Source organism: Podarcis pityusensis, assembly GCF_964106645.2.
Source record: "Podarcis pityusensis genome assembly, chromosome: 16".
In the NCBI taxonomy this organism is placed as follows: Eukaryota; Metazoa; Chordata; class Lepidosauria; order Squamata; family Lacertidae; genus Podarcis; species Podarcis pityusensis.
The window spans coordinates 26,682,954-26,700,804 of NC_138041.1; the positions used below are offsets into that span (position 1 = coordinate 26,682,954).

At 52.6% G+C, this 17,851-nt stretch overlaps 1 protein-coding gene and 1 long non-coding RNA gene across 2 annotated transcripts in view; one reads left to right on the forward strand and one right to left on the reverse strand.

Annotated features, from left to right (window-relative positions):
• Positions 1–4,628: 4,628 nt before the first annotated feature.
• On the reverse strand, positions 4,629–6,383 carry LOC308466044. The gene is made up of 2 exons (XR_013980633.1): positions 6,240–6,383; positions 4,629–4,816 (listed from the first exon to the last, which is right to left on the reverse strand). It is a non-coding gene; the product is annotated as an uncharacterized lncRNA (long non-coding RNA).
• Positions 6,384–6,945: 562 nt separating this feature from the next.
• The window catches only part of BCR (BCR activator of RhoGEF and GTPase), a 93,722-nt gene continuing 82,816 nt past the window's right edge, over positions 6,946–17,851 (forward strand). The window contains 3 exon segments of the mRNA XM_080986559.1: positions 6,946–7,273; positions 7,507–7,580; positions 7,582–8,561. Coding sequence (XP_080842685.1) covers positions 6,971–7,273; positions 7,507–7,580; positions 7,582–8,561 — 1,357 coding nt within the window. The 5' untranslated portion in view covers positions 6,946–6,970.

Genomic DNA, 17,851 nt, shown 5'->3' on the forward strand with positions numbered 1-17,851 from the left:
GGCTAGTTTGGTGTGTGTGTTCCAGCCAGATTGGATGCTGATGGGCGAGTCCGTCATTTCTCTGCTGCTTTTAATCTTTCTGGCACCTTCCCCAGTCTCTGGGTGGGCACTAGGTGCCACGGACGTTTTGTTAGTGTAAATGTGGCATGTCTCCTCCCTGGTGGCCAGAAAACTGCTTGGCCCCTGAATCCAATGAGAGCTGAACCTGTCAAAAGGCAAAGGCTGTGCACACATTATAGGCTTAAAAGCACAGCTAAGACGGGGTCGTCGTCCCCCCTTCTCAAAATGGATCAAAGCTAGTTTGTGGGGAAACACACCAAAGCAGAGTATTTCATCAGAAACAATAGGATAGATCTGGATTGTGGCTAATGTTGTGTGTACACTGGTACCTCGGGTTACATACGCTTCAGGTTACAGACTCCGCTAACCCAGAAATAGCACCTCAGGTTAAGAACTTTGCTTCAGGATGAGAACAGAAATCGCGCGGCAGCAGCGGGAAGCCCCATTAGCTAAAATGGTGCTTCAGGTTAAGAACAGTTTCTGGTTAAGAACAGACCTCCGGAACGAACTAAGTATGTAACCCGAGGTACCACTGTACTCCACTTTCCAAACCAGAAGTGGGAGTGAACTGAATGTGTACACAAGCTTAGATATGGTCCCTGAGGGAGGAGATTACCTCCTTTCCTTTCTGAACCGAGCTGATTGCTTTCACTCCCATAGGAAACTGTCCAGGGCACCACTTGGGGATCACTGTGGCTCCCTGTCTCTGGCCAAAAACAGGTGGAAGGGATCGGGGGAACTTTCCAGAATTCAAAGCAAGCCAAGGAAATGAACTGCCCAGTTACCAAGCTCTCTTCCTTCAGTGGGGAATCAAGGGGTATCAAGAACCTTTGCCTTTGGCTCCCCCTTCTGTTCTCAGGCTCTCTCGGGGTCTGGCGTCCCCCTGGAAGCCACTCAGATTCCCCCCCCCCGCCTTATGATGCCACCATTCACGTTCCTCTGATTGCCAAAGACAGTAATTGTTCCTTTTGGAACATGTAGGTGGCAGCGAGGGCTCTTTCCACCCGAGGCTGTGCTATTTCCTGCAACGTTATAACATTCAGTGCAGCTCCTCTTCCCTCAGAAATAGACTTCATATGGCGCTTTTGAGTTGCGTTTTGACTTTCGGTGGGGCGGCACACTCAGCCGAGCAGGCGGGGCAGAAAGGGGAAGGAGTCATTACGACAAGTATGAGCATCTGTGATGATGATGATGCACGGCTGAGTCCCAAGGACTGATGTGGGTTCTGTCCCAACGTGCCAGCATCACGCTTTTTGCAAACAAACATTACCTTTGAAAGATCAAACAAAATACAAAGGATATGTTGGGTTTGGTTCATAGGTGCGGGTCAACCAGGGAAGGGTCACGGGCTTCTCCCTGGACTGCTGGTCTTGAGGCTGCTGGCCAGCCACAGTTGGGAGAAGGATGCAAGGCCAGATTGACACACTTGGGTCTTCTCCAGAAAACCAATTATTCATGTCTTGATAAGATCAAGCACGGTGTGTGTGTGTTCCTTTTGAACTATGCATTCCTTCACCACATACAGTATTCTCCTCTGCATCCTTCTGTTAGAGAAACAGAAGAGGATGATCGACAGAAAGGGCACAGCTCTTCATTTTAGCAACAGGACAAGAAACCACCTTGTCCTCTATTTGTGACAGGTACACGAAGGCCTGGCTTTAGGGTGTGTGGCTATCACGATCAATCACTCATTTTCACACATTCAAACACACACTAAAAAAACTTGTGTGACGTTACTGTTGACAGATAGCTTAGTCAGGCTGTTCAAAGGAAAAACTCGTAAGCTCTGGCTGGATGAAAGCTGCTTCCCTCCCACCCCCTTCCATTTGCTTGTACAGTCATACCTTGGAAGTCAAACGGAATCTGTTCCGGAAGTCCGTTCGACTTCCAAAATGTTCAGAAACCAAACCGTGGCTTCTGATTGGCTGCAGAAAGCTCCTGCAGCCAATCAGAAGCCACGGAAGCCCGGGTTTCAAAAGAAGATTCAAAAACCAGAACAATCACTTCTGGGTTTGCGGCATTTGGGAGCCAAAATGTCCCGAGTTCCAGGACGTTCGGGATCCAAGGTACGACTGTAATTTCTTGATCCGATTCTAATTTCTCAGTTTAGCTTTTATATTTATTTGTTTTATAAGGGAAGGGTTCTGCAAGATGCACCTTCTGTTTGCTCATCTGGCAGAAGCTGTCAGGGGCACGGAAGTTGTTAGCAGCCAGGTACCGTATTTTTCGCTCTATAAGATGCACCAGACCACAAGACGCACCTAGTTTTTGGAGGAGGAAAACAAAACAAAAAAATATTCTGAATCTCAGAAGCCAGAACAGCAAGAGGGATTGCTGCGCAGCAACTCTTCCTGTTCTGGCTTCTCGGATAGCTGCACAGCCTACATTTGCTCCATAAGACACACACACATTTCCCCTTACTTTTTAGGAGGGAAAAAGTGAGTCTTATAGAGCAAAAAATACGGTAAATATTGGAGGACTCCTTGCTTTTGCACTGAGGCCTGCTAGCTGGCTGGCAGGCAGGCAAGTCCCTCCTCTCCTGATGCCTCCCAGAGGAAATTATTCTGAGAGGCTTAGGTGGGGGAGCAAGATGCTCAGGGGCATATTATGTGAACAAATGGTGCATGTGTCCATTAGGAGGCAGATTGGGATCTACTGGGAGGTGTCTGGAGTGCTCTGCATTAGGAGGCCTTCCTTTGGAAAAGGAATGCTAAGAAAAATGCAATGCATCCTTTGTAAAAATGGGGCTCGCAACAGCTTTCTGGCCAAGGTATGTGTGTGAGGGAAACCAGCTACTTTTGCCCACAGGAGGGAGTGGCAAAAATTCCTGGCTGCTTGCATGGCTTCTTCAGAGTTACAGCAAGGGCTTCAGGCTCATTGTGGGAACACGAGAGGGCTTGTGTGGTCGTGAAGCTTGCTTGGGAGCTCTTGAAGACAAGCCTGCCTGCAGAGACTTTAGAATAATAGAATTGGACAGGACCTTGGGGGTCATCTAGTCCAACCCCCTGCAATGCAGGAATCTTTTGTCCAGTGTGGGTCTCGAACCTCGGATGACCTCAGCAAAGTGGTCCGAGTTCTTTAAAAGGGCCATTTTATTTAGAAAAAAATAATATATAGGCTGCTTTGTCAGAAAACTCTGATAAGTGATGCTCATTATAAAAGATCTAGCAAAGGGGCATGGGATTTGTGCAGAATGCTGACTCTTACATGCTTATTGTCACGCCAAGACATTTGGTATGCTCTGCTCATTAACACGTGGGAGAAAGTTCTCCTGAGCCAGCGCCATTGAGAAGAAGCCCAATAATGGGCAGAGCAGACTGGGAGGCGGACAGATCTCAGTGGAAAGCCAGCTCCTCTGAAATGAAGGAGAGCGGTGTGAGATAGCATCCGTGTGTTTCAAGGGCACTTGCTCAGGAGAACTGCCCAATTGTGGGAGGCAGATCTGAAGGAGCGCAAATCTCCCACCCTGTGCATCTTGAGGAAGAAGCAAGAGCCACTGGGCTCAATGGGGCCGCTTACTCTCCATCTGCCCCACAGCCAGCATGAATACGTAGCCTTAATGGTGCCTCAAGTGAAGCCCACCTGTCACGGCTGACCTCCACCTATCAGGAATCCTGAGCCTGGCTTGCTCAAGGGGGAAAGAAGTGGATAAATCCAGCATTAACTTCTGCAGCATATGCTCCAGGGTAGATTAATGCAGAGTGTGGCCACCGGTCTACAGGGCATATAAGAGGCCTTAATGCCGAATTTGTTGACTCGAGGGTGATCTGTGGTGCTGAGCTCCTTTCGGAAAGCTCCTTGAGGAAAGAAGGGAATCCTACATCTCCCCACTATTTTAATTGGGTGTGCATTTAAATGGGCGATACTAGGTTGTTGCTTGCTTGTTTTCGGTAATAGTAATAATAATAATTAATAATTAATAATAATATTAATCCACCCATGTGGCTGAACTTGCCCTATATGTATTTTAAATTTTAAGTGCTTCAAGATATATAAAAATATTAACAAAAACAAATAAACAGTTTAAACCATAATAGCATCAAAAAGCAACCGTCACAAAAAACGTCTTAAAGCATTTCCAAAGGGGTAGTTGTGCTGGTCTGGTGCAGCTAAAACAAAGAGGCAATGGGAGGTAGGGGGAAGAGAAATTTATTATCCAGTCCAAAGATGGCAAGACAAATGCCTTCTGAAATAAAGCTGCAATCCTATATGTGTTTATTTGGAAGTTTGCCTGAGAACTGAGAACCCCCGCTTTGAACTATCTTGTGTGGCAGGGATTATTCTGTGTTAAGTGGAGGAATAATCTGAATGCTAGCAAACCATTTTCCCAAGAGCGGGCGGAGGGAAGTTGTCATAATTTGTCCTGATATGCTAGAAGCAAAAGTGGTTAAGAGGTTTGATGGATTATTGAGCAGCATTAAAAATGGAGCAGGCTTAATGCTTTGGCGTGAGCAGCAGCAACACCCTCCATCTATGGGTCCCAAAGCCCTCCCCAAACACCAGTTAATTGCCTGGCAGCTCCTACAGGCCAACCTCCCACACAGATGGACATAATAATAACAACTCGCTTTCATTTGAAGCCTGTTTATTTTCGTCAGGAAGCCTCTCTGGGTTTCTGGGAAAGGAGGGCCACACGGCTGGGGCTGAGCACATGAAAGACATCCCGCTCTCTGCAGACAATGGAATGGCTCAAGGTAGGCTGCCCAGGTGATGCCACGGGGAAGGGGGGGGGCTCTGCTCCACCCTTTGCCTAGGTCTCAGGAGAAGAGAAAGGTTCTGGGTTGAGAACATATAAATAAGCAGAGTCATCCCATCCTTTGGAATAAAGGTAAAGGTAAGGGAACCCTGACCATTAGGTCCAGTCATGGCCGACTCTGGGGTTGCGGCGCTCATCTCGCTTTATTGGCCGAGGAAGCCGGCGTACAGCTTCCGGGTCATGTGGCCAGCATGACTAAGCCGCTTCTGGCGAACCAGAGCAGCGCACGGAAACGCCGTTTACCTTCCCGCCGGAGCGGTACCTATTTATCTACTTGCATTTTGACGTGCTTTTGAACTGCTAGGTTGGCAGGAGCAGGGACCGAGCAACCGGAGCTCACCCCGTCGCGGGGATTCGAACCGCTGACCTTCTGATCGGCAAGTCCTAGGCTCTGTGGTTTAACCCACAGCGCCACCCACGTCCCATCCTTTGGAATAGCCACAGCCAAAAAGATCTTCAACTCCATATGATGGCGGGAGGGGGACTCTGACAAGCTTCTAAGCACATAAGCAGAGGCCTGGATCTTCATCAGACCCAAGGCCCTCTTCGCCAATTAGTTAAAAGAAAGTATTTCTTCCCACAACGTACAGCTAAAACTATGAAACTGCAGGAGGCAGTGATGACCACCAACTTGGATGGCTTAAAAAGAGGATTAGGCAAATTCATGGAGAGAGGGAAGGCTATGGGGTGTGTGTGCAAACTTGAATTAAATATTGGGTGGGGGCAGTTAAAATAAACCCTGTCCTAAATAATCACATAATGTGGCGCGCACACACACATTTGAATGGGAATCCCCCTCAACTCGGGGAAGGATGGCCCCCTCAAATATTTTATTGGAGGGGCTGAAGCGACCTCGGCTCAAGCAGTGGGCTCCTATGGGGCAGGGGTACCAACTTGAGTAAAATATTGGGGGAGGACAGGTAAGCCCTGCCCTGCATAATCAATCACAAGATTACACCCCCCCCCATTTGAACTGGCCCATCAACTGGAGGGAGAGCTGTCCCCCTCAAATATTTTATTGGGGGCGGCGGCGAAGGGTGCAAGGGCTCTTATTGCTCGGATACTGCTTTCCATCAGAACATTTGGCTGTGAGAAAAGGATGCTGCCCTAGGCAGGCCAGCAACAAGGCTCTTCCGCTGCTCCATTCTCACAACAGGGAGCTCCCTGCCCAGGAGGGGTGCCAACTTGATTTTTTTAAAAATGGGGTGGGGGCAGGTAAACCCAGCCCCTCATAATCGATCACATGACACGGTGCACGAGCACTATTTGAATGGCAATGCTCATCAACTTGGGGGTGAGGGGTGCACCCCCCCCCAATTTTTTTTATTGGGTGAAGGATGCAGCCCCCCCCCCCCAATATTTTATTGGGCGACTGAAAGCCCCTCGACCCCTTGGAGTTGGCTCCTCTGCGCCACAGCATTACCAGAAAAGGAAGCGTCCTCTCTCCTACCCTAAGCTGGGATCTGATCCTTTTGGCAGGCCTGGCCCAGCCAGCCGGATCCACGGCAGGCGGCGGTGGCGAGGCGCTCTGCACGTGCTCGGGGCTGTGGGCGGGGCGACGAGGCCCAGCCCGTCCCCCCCGCCCCCTCGCCGCGCCCCCTCCTCCAATCCCGCCCCCTCGCACCGCCCCGCCTGGCCTCCCGCCCCGCCCTCGCCGTCCCTGCGGCTGCCATCCCGAGCGCGAGCTGGGCCAGCCGGCGATGGGCAGCCGCGACGCGGAGCCGCCCGGAGAGCTGCAGCCCGACCCCGCCTGAGCCTGCCTGGATCAGTAGCCGCCGCCGCCGCAGGATGGGCTAAGGCTCGGGCCCTGCCGAGGCCAAGGAGGAAGCCAGCAGCCAGGCAGGCAGGCGGAGAGGAGAGGAGAGGAGCCCGCCGCCCGGGCGCGTGAGGCAGGCTGCCGGCCGCGCTCGCCTCCGCCTCGGCTCGCGCCTTTGTTCTTGCCCGCCCGCCCTCGCCGAGGGGGCGGCGGCGGCGACGGCTCCTCATGGGCAGCGCGGCCGGGGCGCCCGGGGCTGAAGCGCCGCTGCTGCCTCCGCGGACACCCTGCCTCCTCCGGCGGGGGATGAGCGCCCCCCGCCGCCGCCTCCTCCTGCTCCGCCGCCCGGGCGCGCCGCTGCCGCCCTGACCGGCCCTCGGGCCGCCTCCGCCGCCGCGATGGTGGACCCGGTGGGCTTCGCCGAGGCGTGGCGCGCGCAGTTCGCCGACTCGGAGCCTCCCCAGATGGCGCTGCGCTCGGTGGGCGACATCGAGGCGGAGCTGGAGCGCTGCAAGGCGTCCATCCGCCGCCTGGAGCTGGAGGTGAACAAGGAGCGCTTCCGCATGATCTACCTGCAGACGCTGCTGGCCAAGGAGAAGAAGAGCTACGACCGGCAGCGCTGGGGCTTCGCCAGACCCGCCCGCGCCGGCCTCGACGACGACGACGAAGACGAGGGGACGGCCGCGGCCGACGACGGAGACGTCGGGGCGCAGACGACCGGCCAGGCCAGGCCGCCGCAGCCGCCAAGCGGCAAACCCCACCACCACCACCGGCCGCGCCCGCCTGCTCTCCGCAAGCTCTCGGCGGCGCACAGCGACGGCTCCGAGGCGGACAGCCCGACGCAGCAGCCCGACGGCAACGGCGAGGCGGCGGCGGAAGGGGGCTCCCCGGCCAGGGCCCGGGCGGCTCCCATCGGCGGGAACAGCAGCAGTAGCCGCCGCCAGCGCCTTCTGAGCGTCTCCTCGGAGAAGGAGGCGGGCGCCTTCGAGCCGGTGGGCAGCCGGGAGCGCGGAGGGGGCGGCGGCGGCGGCGGCGGCGCGGCCAGCAACGTGGCGGCGCTGCGCTGTAACTTCGAGCGGGGGCTGAAGAAGTCGTTGACGACGGCAGCGGCGGATGGGAAGGAGCCGTTGTCCGCGCCGCCCTGCTCGTCGGACAAGCCCTTCTACGTGAACCTGGAGTACCACCACGAGAAGGGCCTGGTGAAGGTGAACGACAAGGAGGTCTCGGACCGGATCAGCTCGCTGGGCAGCCAAGCCATGCAGCTGGAGGCACGGAAGAAGCTCTTGCCGGGGCTGCGCGGCCGCTCGACCGAGGCCTGCTTCGGCGACGGCGACTACGACGACGCGGAGCTCAACGCCCGCTTCCTCAAGGACAACCTGCTGGACGGCAACGGCTCTGCCCGCTCGTCCTCCGCCTGGCAGGCCGCCCCCTCGGACTTCCAGCCCTACCAGAGCGTCTACGTCGGGGGCATGATGATGATGATGATGGCGGCGGCGGGGGGCGAAGGCGCCGGGGAGCCCGGGGGCAAAGGCGCCCCGCCGACGCCGCTGCTGCGCGGCCACTCGGGCGCCGCCGTCGAGCCGGAGAAGCCGCTGACCTGGCCGCGCCGCTCCTACTCGCCGCGCAGCTTCGACGACATCGGCGGCGGCTACACGCCCGACTGCAGCTCCAACGAGAACCTCACGTCGAGCGAGGAGGACTTCTCGTCGGGCCAGTCCAGCCACGTCTCGCCCAGCCCCACCGCCTGCCGCCTCTACGGCCGCGACAAGAGCCGCTCGCCCTCCCAGAACTCCCAGCAGTCCTTCGACAGCAGCAGCAGCCCCCCGACGCCCCAGTCCCAGAAGCGGCACCGGCAGCAGCAGCAGCAGGTCGTGGTCTCCGAGGCCACCATCGTGGGCGTCCGCAAGAGCGGGCAGATCTGGCCCAGCGACGGCGACCTGCCGGCCGGCAGAGCCTCTCTGGACAGCTGCTACCACCTCGGAGAGGCAGGTAGGTGGGAATCTCCTTTTGTGTCCTTGTTCGTCTTCAAGTGGGAAGGGGTGTCTCCCTTTTCTATAGCATGCAGCAGTGTTGAAATTCCTGATAATGGTGTACGTGGGGAGTCCCTTTTGTTTTCTGATGGTTCCTTTAGAAGGGGGTGGTGGTATGATTTAGCCATATAGCCGCCTCTTGACTCTGTGCCTGGCTGGGTTGGGGGAGTTTCTGACCTCCCCCTTTGCACAGCTTTGTGATGCCTGGCCTGGCCCACTCAGGTGAGGTCCTCAGGTTGGGCCTTCTCCTCTGCTGCCTTCCCTTGGTTGGGTCAGGTGATGCCATCCTGAGGCTCCTTCTCCTTCTCCTTCTATGGAAGCTGGGAAAACACCATCTGGGGGCTTCACATGGTCCTTTATCTCTTGGTGGGAGGGAGGTGCCAGGATGCCCAAAAGATCCTTGGCTCTAGAATGCAGATGTTGGGGTGGCGGCAGTGGAGGAGGAGGTTGTCCAACTCAAGTGGCCCTTGGACCAGTGGATCCTGCCTCTTTAGCCTGGTTGGGGGGTTCTGTTGTATTGCTCAGAACGACAGGAGAGCAGGGTACACCTGAGCCCTCTCCTTTTGCCTCCTGATTTAGAAAGACTTCATGGACTAGCCCTGGGCTTTAATGGGCTGCTCAGGTGTCCTTGTGCTGCCTTTGAGATGTTACGGAGTGTGGCTTGGCTTGTGCGATCCATGGGTCACCTGCATGCCAAGCAGGTACTCTGCTGCTGAGCTGCTCCCTTCCCCCACTGTTAACTGGCATGTTGTGTTTTGAGTCAAGGACCAGATTCTACCTGTGATTCATTTTCGCCTGCAGTCATCACATGGTAGACGTGCAGTCATCGCGTGATGGGCCTGGGTGTGTGGATGCACCTGGAAGTCATCTGGCTCAGTCTTTCCCCAACCTAGTGCCCTGCAGCTGTTTTGGACTACGGCTCCCAGCCGCCATGGCCATTGAGGGGAATTGTAGCTGCAGGGCACCCAGTTGGGGAAGGCTGGTCCTAGGCCCTTGCGCTTTCATTTAGGAACCTGCCTGGGTGACGTTTCAGTGGGATGCTAGCTCATCACCTGCAAGGCTGGACATGCTACTTTCTTGGGCCTGAGACTGCTATGCTTCTCCTTGTTTAAGTGTCTTACTTTTAAGGAGTGTGTCTTCCTGGCGTAAACACTGGCCAGGTGTGTATTGTGTGTCCAGGCAGATGCTGGACTTGATGAGAGCAAGGCTGCTTAGGAGCTGCGTGTACCTTTCTAACAGACACTGGCTTCCCTTGTCCAGTTCTGAGATGATGGACAGTGGTTGTCGCTACTGGAAGTTGCCCCTGCAGCTTGCCAGGCATTGTCACTGGACCTCTGCTTAAAGAGCAGAGCGGGTTTAGCAAAGCAGTAGCTGATTCTATAGAACAGGTCTAGCAAAGGCCTTGGATAATAATTTATTATTGAGTTATATCTCCTCATGCTTCCAGGAAGTGCCCTTCAGGTAGCCTACGCCCCACAAATTCAGCCCAATAACAATTAAAACTCTACATTCGAAATCTTAACAAGTACATGGGTAATGGGGACAGCAAAGGACATGAAAGTGGGGAAAAAATTGCATGCTGACAATCATTCTAAAACGATAGGCATTTCTTTTTAATATTGATGGATGCTGGAGGTGCTGAACTGGAAGAAGTTGTGGCCTCTGGAGTGAGGGTCCAGACTGCTATATATATAGATCCTTCACCTTTGTCATTCCCAGAGTCAATATTGTAATAAGGAACAGCGCCTGACATTTGCAAACAGCTAAATTCCACTTGCTTGGCTGGGCTTCAAGAGGCTCTCAGAGTAGAGAGGTTTTGAAGCTCTCAAGGAGAGTTGGGATCCTTCGTCCTCCTAGTTTGGCATTTGTTAATATTTAAATGCAGGTAGAGTGTCTTAGTCTCCTTTTCCTGCCTCTCATTTATTTCCTGAGAATTTATCTCCCCACCACCCCACATTATATGGGGAGGGGGATTGTTTGGGCTCTGAGCTGGCTTTGGCACATGGAAGGCGAAGGCTCCTTATCCTCAAAGTGACCTCTCCCCTCCCTCTCTCCCTCCCAGATTAGAGAGCCCTCAATTTCTTTTCTTCTCAAGACTTGTGGATCTTGTGCGAGAAGCAATGGGGGCGGGGATGGGAGAGGGAGGAGGCTGAACCACTGGTCTAATCTGAACTGCAGCCATCTGTCCTGTGATGATGCTCTTTAGATGTCTGAGAAGCCTCTCCTCCGGCTTGCAGTTTCCTGGGCAGGAACAATAGGAGGGGAGGGGAGGGTGCCCAGGCCAATGCCTCCGGGCCCTCTCTTCTCTTTCAGCTGCCTGGGCTGTCCTTGCAGAGAGGCAGGTGCCTTTTAAATGGGTATTCCCTCCTCCACACACACAAAGCTTTTGCTCTTCTAGCAGATGAAACCCTGAAACTGTGAGGCACCAGACCTGGTTCCCCGGCAAGCCCAGAATTTGTGTGTGTGCCTGCAAAAAAGGGTCACGTCTCTCTATCCCACAGAAACAGCAGCGCAGTACCTTGAAGAGTAAGCCTGATGCAGGAAGAAAGGACCCCTTTCCATCATGGCATTAACCACATCCACTGTTTTATTTTGTCTATGCTTCCACATTGTTGCTGCTGCTGCTGTTGTTGTTGTTATATCCTACCTTTTAGCAGACCGGGGCTGCTAAATTCAGCTTACACAAATTACAACAAAACAGATGAAATACAAAAAAAGCTAAAAAGGTATAAAAGATAACGATTAAGGATAATTTAGAATTAAGGCAACGTTAAAAACCAATCTATTAAAATTCAGGTAATCAAAAACATGCGCTGCTCCTGGTGGTTAATAATACAGGAAAAAGACACCTTTGAAACAATTAAGGTGCAAAGCAGCGTAAATGTAAAAGGAAGAGAAGCCAGAACTATGAAGAACAAAGTGGGTGGACTTTCAAAATAACCTGAGCAGGAAAAGAGGCAAATCTGCCTCTGGGGTTTATTTTGACCTTTCTTTGCTTGAAAGTAGAAGGCAGCTGGTTGTGAGGGGGCAAAATGAAGCTCTGTAAGGGAAGATCTCAAAGCTGCATCTGCTACTGAGAAGGCCCCAGTTTCCTTGGATCCCTAAGGTAACACCAGGACCAGCTGACATGGAAGGCAGTATTCTGGACCCCGGTACGTTTAGGACTTTTATAGGGTTACAACCAGCGCTCTAAATTGTGCCCAGAATTGAAGCTGCAGTAAAGCAGGAGTGAGTTGCATACTCCCACATCTGACTGTGATCAAGAGCCTGGCTGAACCAAAGTCCTTCAGAGGGAGCCCCACATCGAGTGCATTGCAGTAGTCCAGGCGACATGTGAATAAGGCCCACATTCCCGCAGCCTGATTGGACATCTCTGGGAATGGGTGTAGCAGGTGCATTAGCCTCATTTGTGCAAAGGTGTCTTGGCACTGATGCAATCTGGGTATTTAGGCTCAGAAGATGAACCCCCAGAAAATGAACTTGGGTCTTCAAGCACAGCGCAGCCTCCATCCAATGCAGATTGAACCCTGTTCCCTATTGGCCTTTGACATGTCTGGATTAAGTTTCAATTTGTGCGTTCTCCTGGTGCCATTTTGGATGGGGGGTAAAGTCTCAACGTCTTCAGGGAAACCTGGAGTTGAGATGCAACCATGTGCTCAAGTGTGCTTGCCGAAAATGTCCAGACACCAATGGGGGGGGGGTATTCAAGGAGGTCTTTCCTAAAAAACCAAAAGCTTTCCCACCAACTCTTTCAGGTTCAGTGGACCAATGCTCTGTCGTAGAATGGCATTTGCCACCCCACCTTCCCCACTCAGTCGGGCCCTCTCAAGGCAACTTTTGTAAGCCAGGAAGGGTTAAGTGCATATGCGGCTAGGTTCCAAGATTCCCGTTCACACCTTCAGATTGCACAAACATCCTTTAGAGCTGGATGAGCAGGTGCTGAAGTGACCTGCTGCAAGGGTGCAAACCGTTTTATCTGCAGAATGCCTTGTAAACTGGTCACCGTGAGGGTTCTTCAGTATCGTCTTGCAAGAGATGTCAGAGGCCCTGGAAAAAGCTCTTCTGGACAACTCTGTCCCTCTGCAGTGGTGGCAGAGAAGCATGATCCTTCGCACCCCCTGGAATAATCCCCGAAAGGGTATCTTTTCTGTGTTCCCTCAATGCTTTTCTGCCCTCATGGCTCCCTATTCATATTATCAAGATCTCCAGGGAGCCTGTTTGGTTTTGAGTGGGTCGCTTGAGGGCCATTTTGTCAGCTGTCCATCCAGAAAGTCGGACAGTCCCCAAGACCCAATGGGAAGTGGTAGGCATCCGCCAGTCTCTTTATGGGAGCCTTCATAAAAAAGGTAAAGGACCCCTGGACGGTTAAGTGCAGGCAAAGGTGACTATGGAGTCCACTGAGGGAGCTGTCATTTGCCGCAGACAGCTTTCCAGGTCATGTGGCCAGCAGGACTAACCTGCTACTGGCACATGGAGGACCGTGACAATAGCCAGAACACATGGAAACACCGTTTACCTTCCCGCTGCAGCGGTACCTATTTATCTACTTGCACTGGTGTGCTTTTGAACTGCTAGCTTGGCAGGAGCTGAGACAGAGCAACGGGAGCTCACCCCGTCGCGTGGATTCGAACCACCAACCTTCCGATCAACAAGCCCAAGAGGCTCAGTGGTTTAGACCATAGCGCCACCTGCTCCCTAGGAACCTTCTTAAACGGTCTTCAATTTGACCCTGTAGGGGCAATAATCCTATTCCCCCTAACAGTGAGAATCTACTCCTGTGGCAGAGTTGTAGGGGACCCCCCCTAATTGCTAGTTGGGGGTGAGCTACATGGTACATTACTGCTATTTGTCTATTACATTAATAATGCCACCTTTTCCTCAAAGGAGCCCAAGGTGGCATACATGGTTCTCTCCCACTCTCAATCTCCACAACAGCCCTGTGAGGTAGGTTAGACTGAGAGGCAATAACTGGCTCACACAGTGAGCTTCATGCCTGAGCAGGGATTCGAACCCAGTTCTCCCAGGTACTAGCCTGCCACCTTAGGATGCACAGGGTGGGGAGTCATTTGTTTGAAAGCCCCTGTCCATGTGCTTGGTTCTTCCTCCTTGGGCTTGGTTCTTCACTGCTTTGAAGGGTCTCCACTGCCATCCTACTGGTTGTGATGTCCTCTTCTGAGCTCTTGGGCTTGGCTGTTTGTGGGCAGGGGATGCCCCACCCCTTGAATGGTTGAAAAGGGGGAGCCAGCCCCCCTCCCGCAAGCTTTGATGATAAACCTTGGGGGAGAACTGGAGGGGGGCAGTGTTATTTTTCTCATTGTATTTTTAAAGCTGGTGTGTGCTTGCAGGGGCAGCGGCTTCAAGGTATTCAGAATGCAAATCCCTCCAGATCAAAGCTCGTCTCTGCATTTGGCTGGGGCCTCAGAATCTGCAATGTCCTCCCACTTTATTTTGTGTTATAGCGTTTCAGATGCCAAGCTGGGGGCAGTGTTAGGTGTTCTGACTGCGGATTTTGTTATAGTGGGGGTTGGTAGCAAAGCTCCCCTCCTCCAGCTTTCCTCTTTCCCCTCCATTAGGTCTGCGAAGAATATGGAGTAGCATAACTTCACAGAAAATATTTCACATCCTACTCTTTAAGTGACATTTGGCTCTCCCCATATTTATTTACCTACTTAATTTATAGAGCTGCCCTATAGCAGAAGAACTCTAGGAAGCCAGTGTGATGTTGTGGTTAGTGTCGGACTAGGACCTGGGAGATCAGGGTCCTAGGACCACTCACTGGGTGACTTTGGGCCATAGCTGTCAATTTTCCCCTTTTCTTGCGAGGAATCGTATTCGGAATAAGGGAATTTCCCTTTTAAAAAAGGGAAAAGTTGACAGCTATGCTTTGGGCAAGTCACAGCCTCTTAATCTACCTCGCAGGGTCATTGTAGGGATGAACGGAGGAAGGAGCTGTGTATTCCTTGGAAGAAAAAAAGGTGGGATATACCGTATTTTTTGCTCTATAAGACGCACTTTTTCTCTCCTAAAAAGTAAGGGGAAATGTGTGTGCGTCTTATGGAGCGAATGCAGGTCGCGCAGCTATCCCAGAAGCCAGAACAGCAAGAGGGATCGCTGGCTTCTGAGATTCAGAATATTTTTTTTCTTGTTTTCCTCCTCCAAAAACTAGGTGCGTCTTATGGTCTGGTGCGTCTTATGGAGCGAAAAATACAGTGAATGCAATAAACAAGCTCTTCTACTTCCCTACTTAGGGAAGCTGGAGGGGCCAGCCAGGTGGAGATGCCAGTCGCCAAATCTCCACGTGGTCGTAGTTGGACTTGCACCAGTCGCAAAGCGTGCCTGGGCAATTTTTAAGTGCCTGCTTTAAAGTGCTGCGGCAGGTGGTCATGGTCGGGATTGCTTTGCAGCCACTCGCATATCAGGCAGTAGAGGGCTGCCACAGTTTAAGGAGGGTATTGAAAGCTGGAACATGTGCAGAGGAGGGTGACTGAGGTGCTGGAGGGTCTGGAAACCAAGCCATATGAGGAACGGTTGAGGGAGTTTGGTGCGTTTAGCCTGGAGACTGAGAGGTGATACGATAGCTGCCTTCAAATACCTGCATGTCAGATGAAGCAAGCTTGTTTCCTGCTGCTCCAGAGGGCAGGACCGGAACCAGTGGATTCAGATAACGAGAAATGAGATTCTGGCTAAACGCTATAAAGAACTTTCTGACCATAAGAGCTTTTTGACAGTGGAACAGAGGCTGAGTGGCCATCTGCCGGGGGTTCTTTAGCTGTGGTTCCTGCATTGCAGGGGGTTGGACTAGGTGACCCCCAAGTTTACAGTTTTGTGCTTCTCCACATGCTGTGATGTTTCCTCCTCCCTGCGCTTCTCCACAGATGGGGGGAGAAAGTGGACTGAAGGAGCACTTATAGGGGGGCAGTTTCTGGTGGGGCTTATTTGATTAACTAATTGTATCAGTCGTAATTGGTTTATTAGCTGGTTAAATTTGCACCCATCGGCAAATGGATGAAGCCATTGTTTGAAAGAGGAACGCTCTTTGGAGAGGCAAAGAGAGAAAGGGAGGGGGCAGGGAAACCCAGCTAGATGGGTGGGGTATAAATAATAATAATAATTATTATTATTATTATTATTATTATTATTATTTATTTAGGCCATGGCCCAGTAGCGTGCACAGTTTGCCTTGTGTGCCGAAGGTCCCACTGGGGCGTCTTGCCTCTTCCACCCCCACTCTCCAACCCCCTGCTTTACGTTCTGAAGAAGCCAAACCAGTTTCCCCTTGATGACAAACAGGCTGGAATTCAAACCAATTTTTCGGGCTGTCGGGTGGGTGGATTTCCAGTCCATCCGGCTTTGCTTCTTTTTCACGTGTCCCCCACACCTCCTCAGTGCGCCATTAGAATAATAGACTTGAAGAGTTGGGAGGGACTCCGAAGGTCATCCAGTCCAACCCCCTGTGATGCAGGAATAAAGCAGCTGGCCACCTGACCACTGTTCAGAAACCTCCAGCGAAGGACAGCCTGCCACGTTCCGAGGTCGTCCGTTCCACTGTTGAACAGCTCTGGCCCTCAGAAAGTTCTTTCTGACGTTTAGTCGGGATCTCCTTTCTTGTCATTTGAATGCATTGGTTCCAGAGCAGCAGAAAACGAGCTTCCTCCATCCTCCATGTGGCAACCCTTCAGGTATTTGAAGATGGCTTGCTCGCTTGGTCTTGCAGCTGGCTGGTGGCCACAGACTGGGTGGGACCCAAACTGTGGCTTGCTCTGTGCCAGGATGGGTAGCCATCACTGGGGCAAGAGGTGGCTGTCAGTGGCCTGGCTGGCTGGCTGTTTGTCCAGTCTATTCAGAAAAGCCGGTCCTGCGCAGAGAGAGGTCAAGAGTGGGGGAGGCCTCTTTTTGGGGGGGAAGGGAGCTGTGTTTTGCAGATAACCTGATGAAAGAATGAGTGTGTGCGAATGTGGAATGCTGCATAGTCTTCACAATTTGTTTATTTAATGCATTTTTACTCTGCCCTTTAGCCAAAACAAAGCTCCCAGGGCAGCTTGTGGGTCTCAGGAGGAGTCAGGGCAATCCCTGCCCTCGGGCTGAAATGTGGAGGCCGTTTTCATGATCCACTGGCATTTGTGGAGCCCCTGGAGGGCCTCCCTCCTTTCTCTCTGCTGCCAGGGCTGGGCTCTTTCTCTCAGGGAGGGCCAAGATGTTGGGTGGGCAATAGGCAGGGCTTGTTGGGGGTACCTAGATTGCCAGGTTCTGCACCAAGCCAAGTCAGAATCTGTGACCTGGACAAATGGTTGGTTTTGAATTTTGAAATTCAGGGGGTTGGGCTAGATGACCCTTGGGGTCCCTTCCAGCTCTACAGTTCTATGGTTCTGTGACACTTCCAATGATTTCTCAGTTTGCCTGTAGTCCTGCTTTGCTAGCCAAAGCACTGACATGCCTCTCCCGACTGGTGGGAGTCTTGTTGAGCTCCTTGGCCATTGAAGCTAGTGATTTGCACACATGTGTGCTCTCTCTTTCAAAAAAAGAAAGAAGGAAAGTTTACACCTGAGCTTTGATGGGGGACGCTTTTTAAGGATAGAAGCAAAGCAAACAGAGAGCTTGTGGTATGTAGTCCACTTTTCTGTCGCTTCTCCATGCGATGCAAAAGCTGGACACCTGTAATGCCACAGATGCCGTCTTGAATATTGAGGCTTAGTCTTGGAGTACTGTGAAGAAATGTGGGTGCATGATTCCGAGCACCTGGTGAGGGCCTTTAGGTCACCCCAGGGTAAAGGTAAAGGGACCCCTGACCACTAGGTTCAGTCGTGACCGACTCTGGGGTTGCGGCACTCATCTTGCTTTATTGGCCGAGGGAGCCGGTGTACAGCTTCTGGGTCATGTGGCCAGCATGACTAAGCCGCTTCTGGCGAACCAGAGCAGCTCACGGAAATGGCGTTTACCTTCCCGCTGGAGTGGTACCTATTTATCTACTTGCACTTTGATGTGCTTTCGAACTGCTAGGTTGGCAGGAGCAGGGACCGAGCAACGGGAGCTCACCGCATTGCGGGGATTCGAACCACCGACCTTCTGATCGGCAAGTCCTAGGCTCTGTGGTTTAACCCACAGCACCACCCCAGGGTAGCTGCATCCAAATCCTGCATTTCTGGGATTGGGTGTCTGCATTTGCACCCCTGGACAGGTGTGGCCAGCATTCTCTGGCATGGCTCAGCTCCCTCTTTCCTTTCACCTGGGCTGGCTCCACAATCAAGTTTC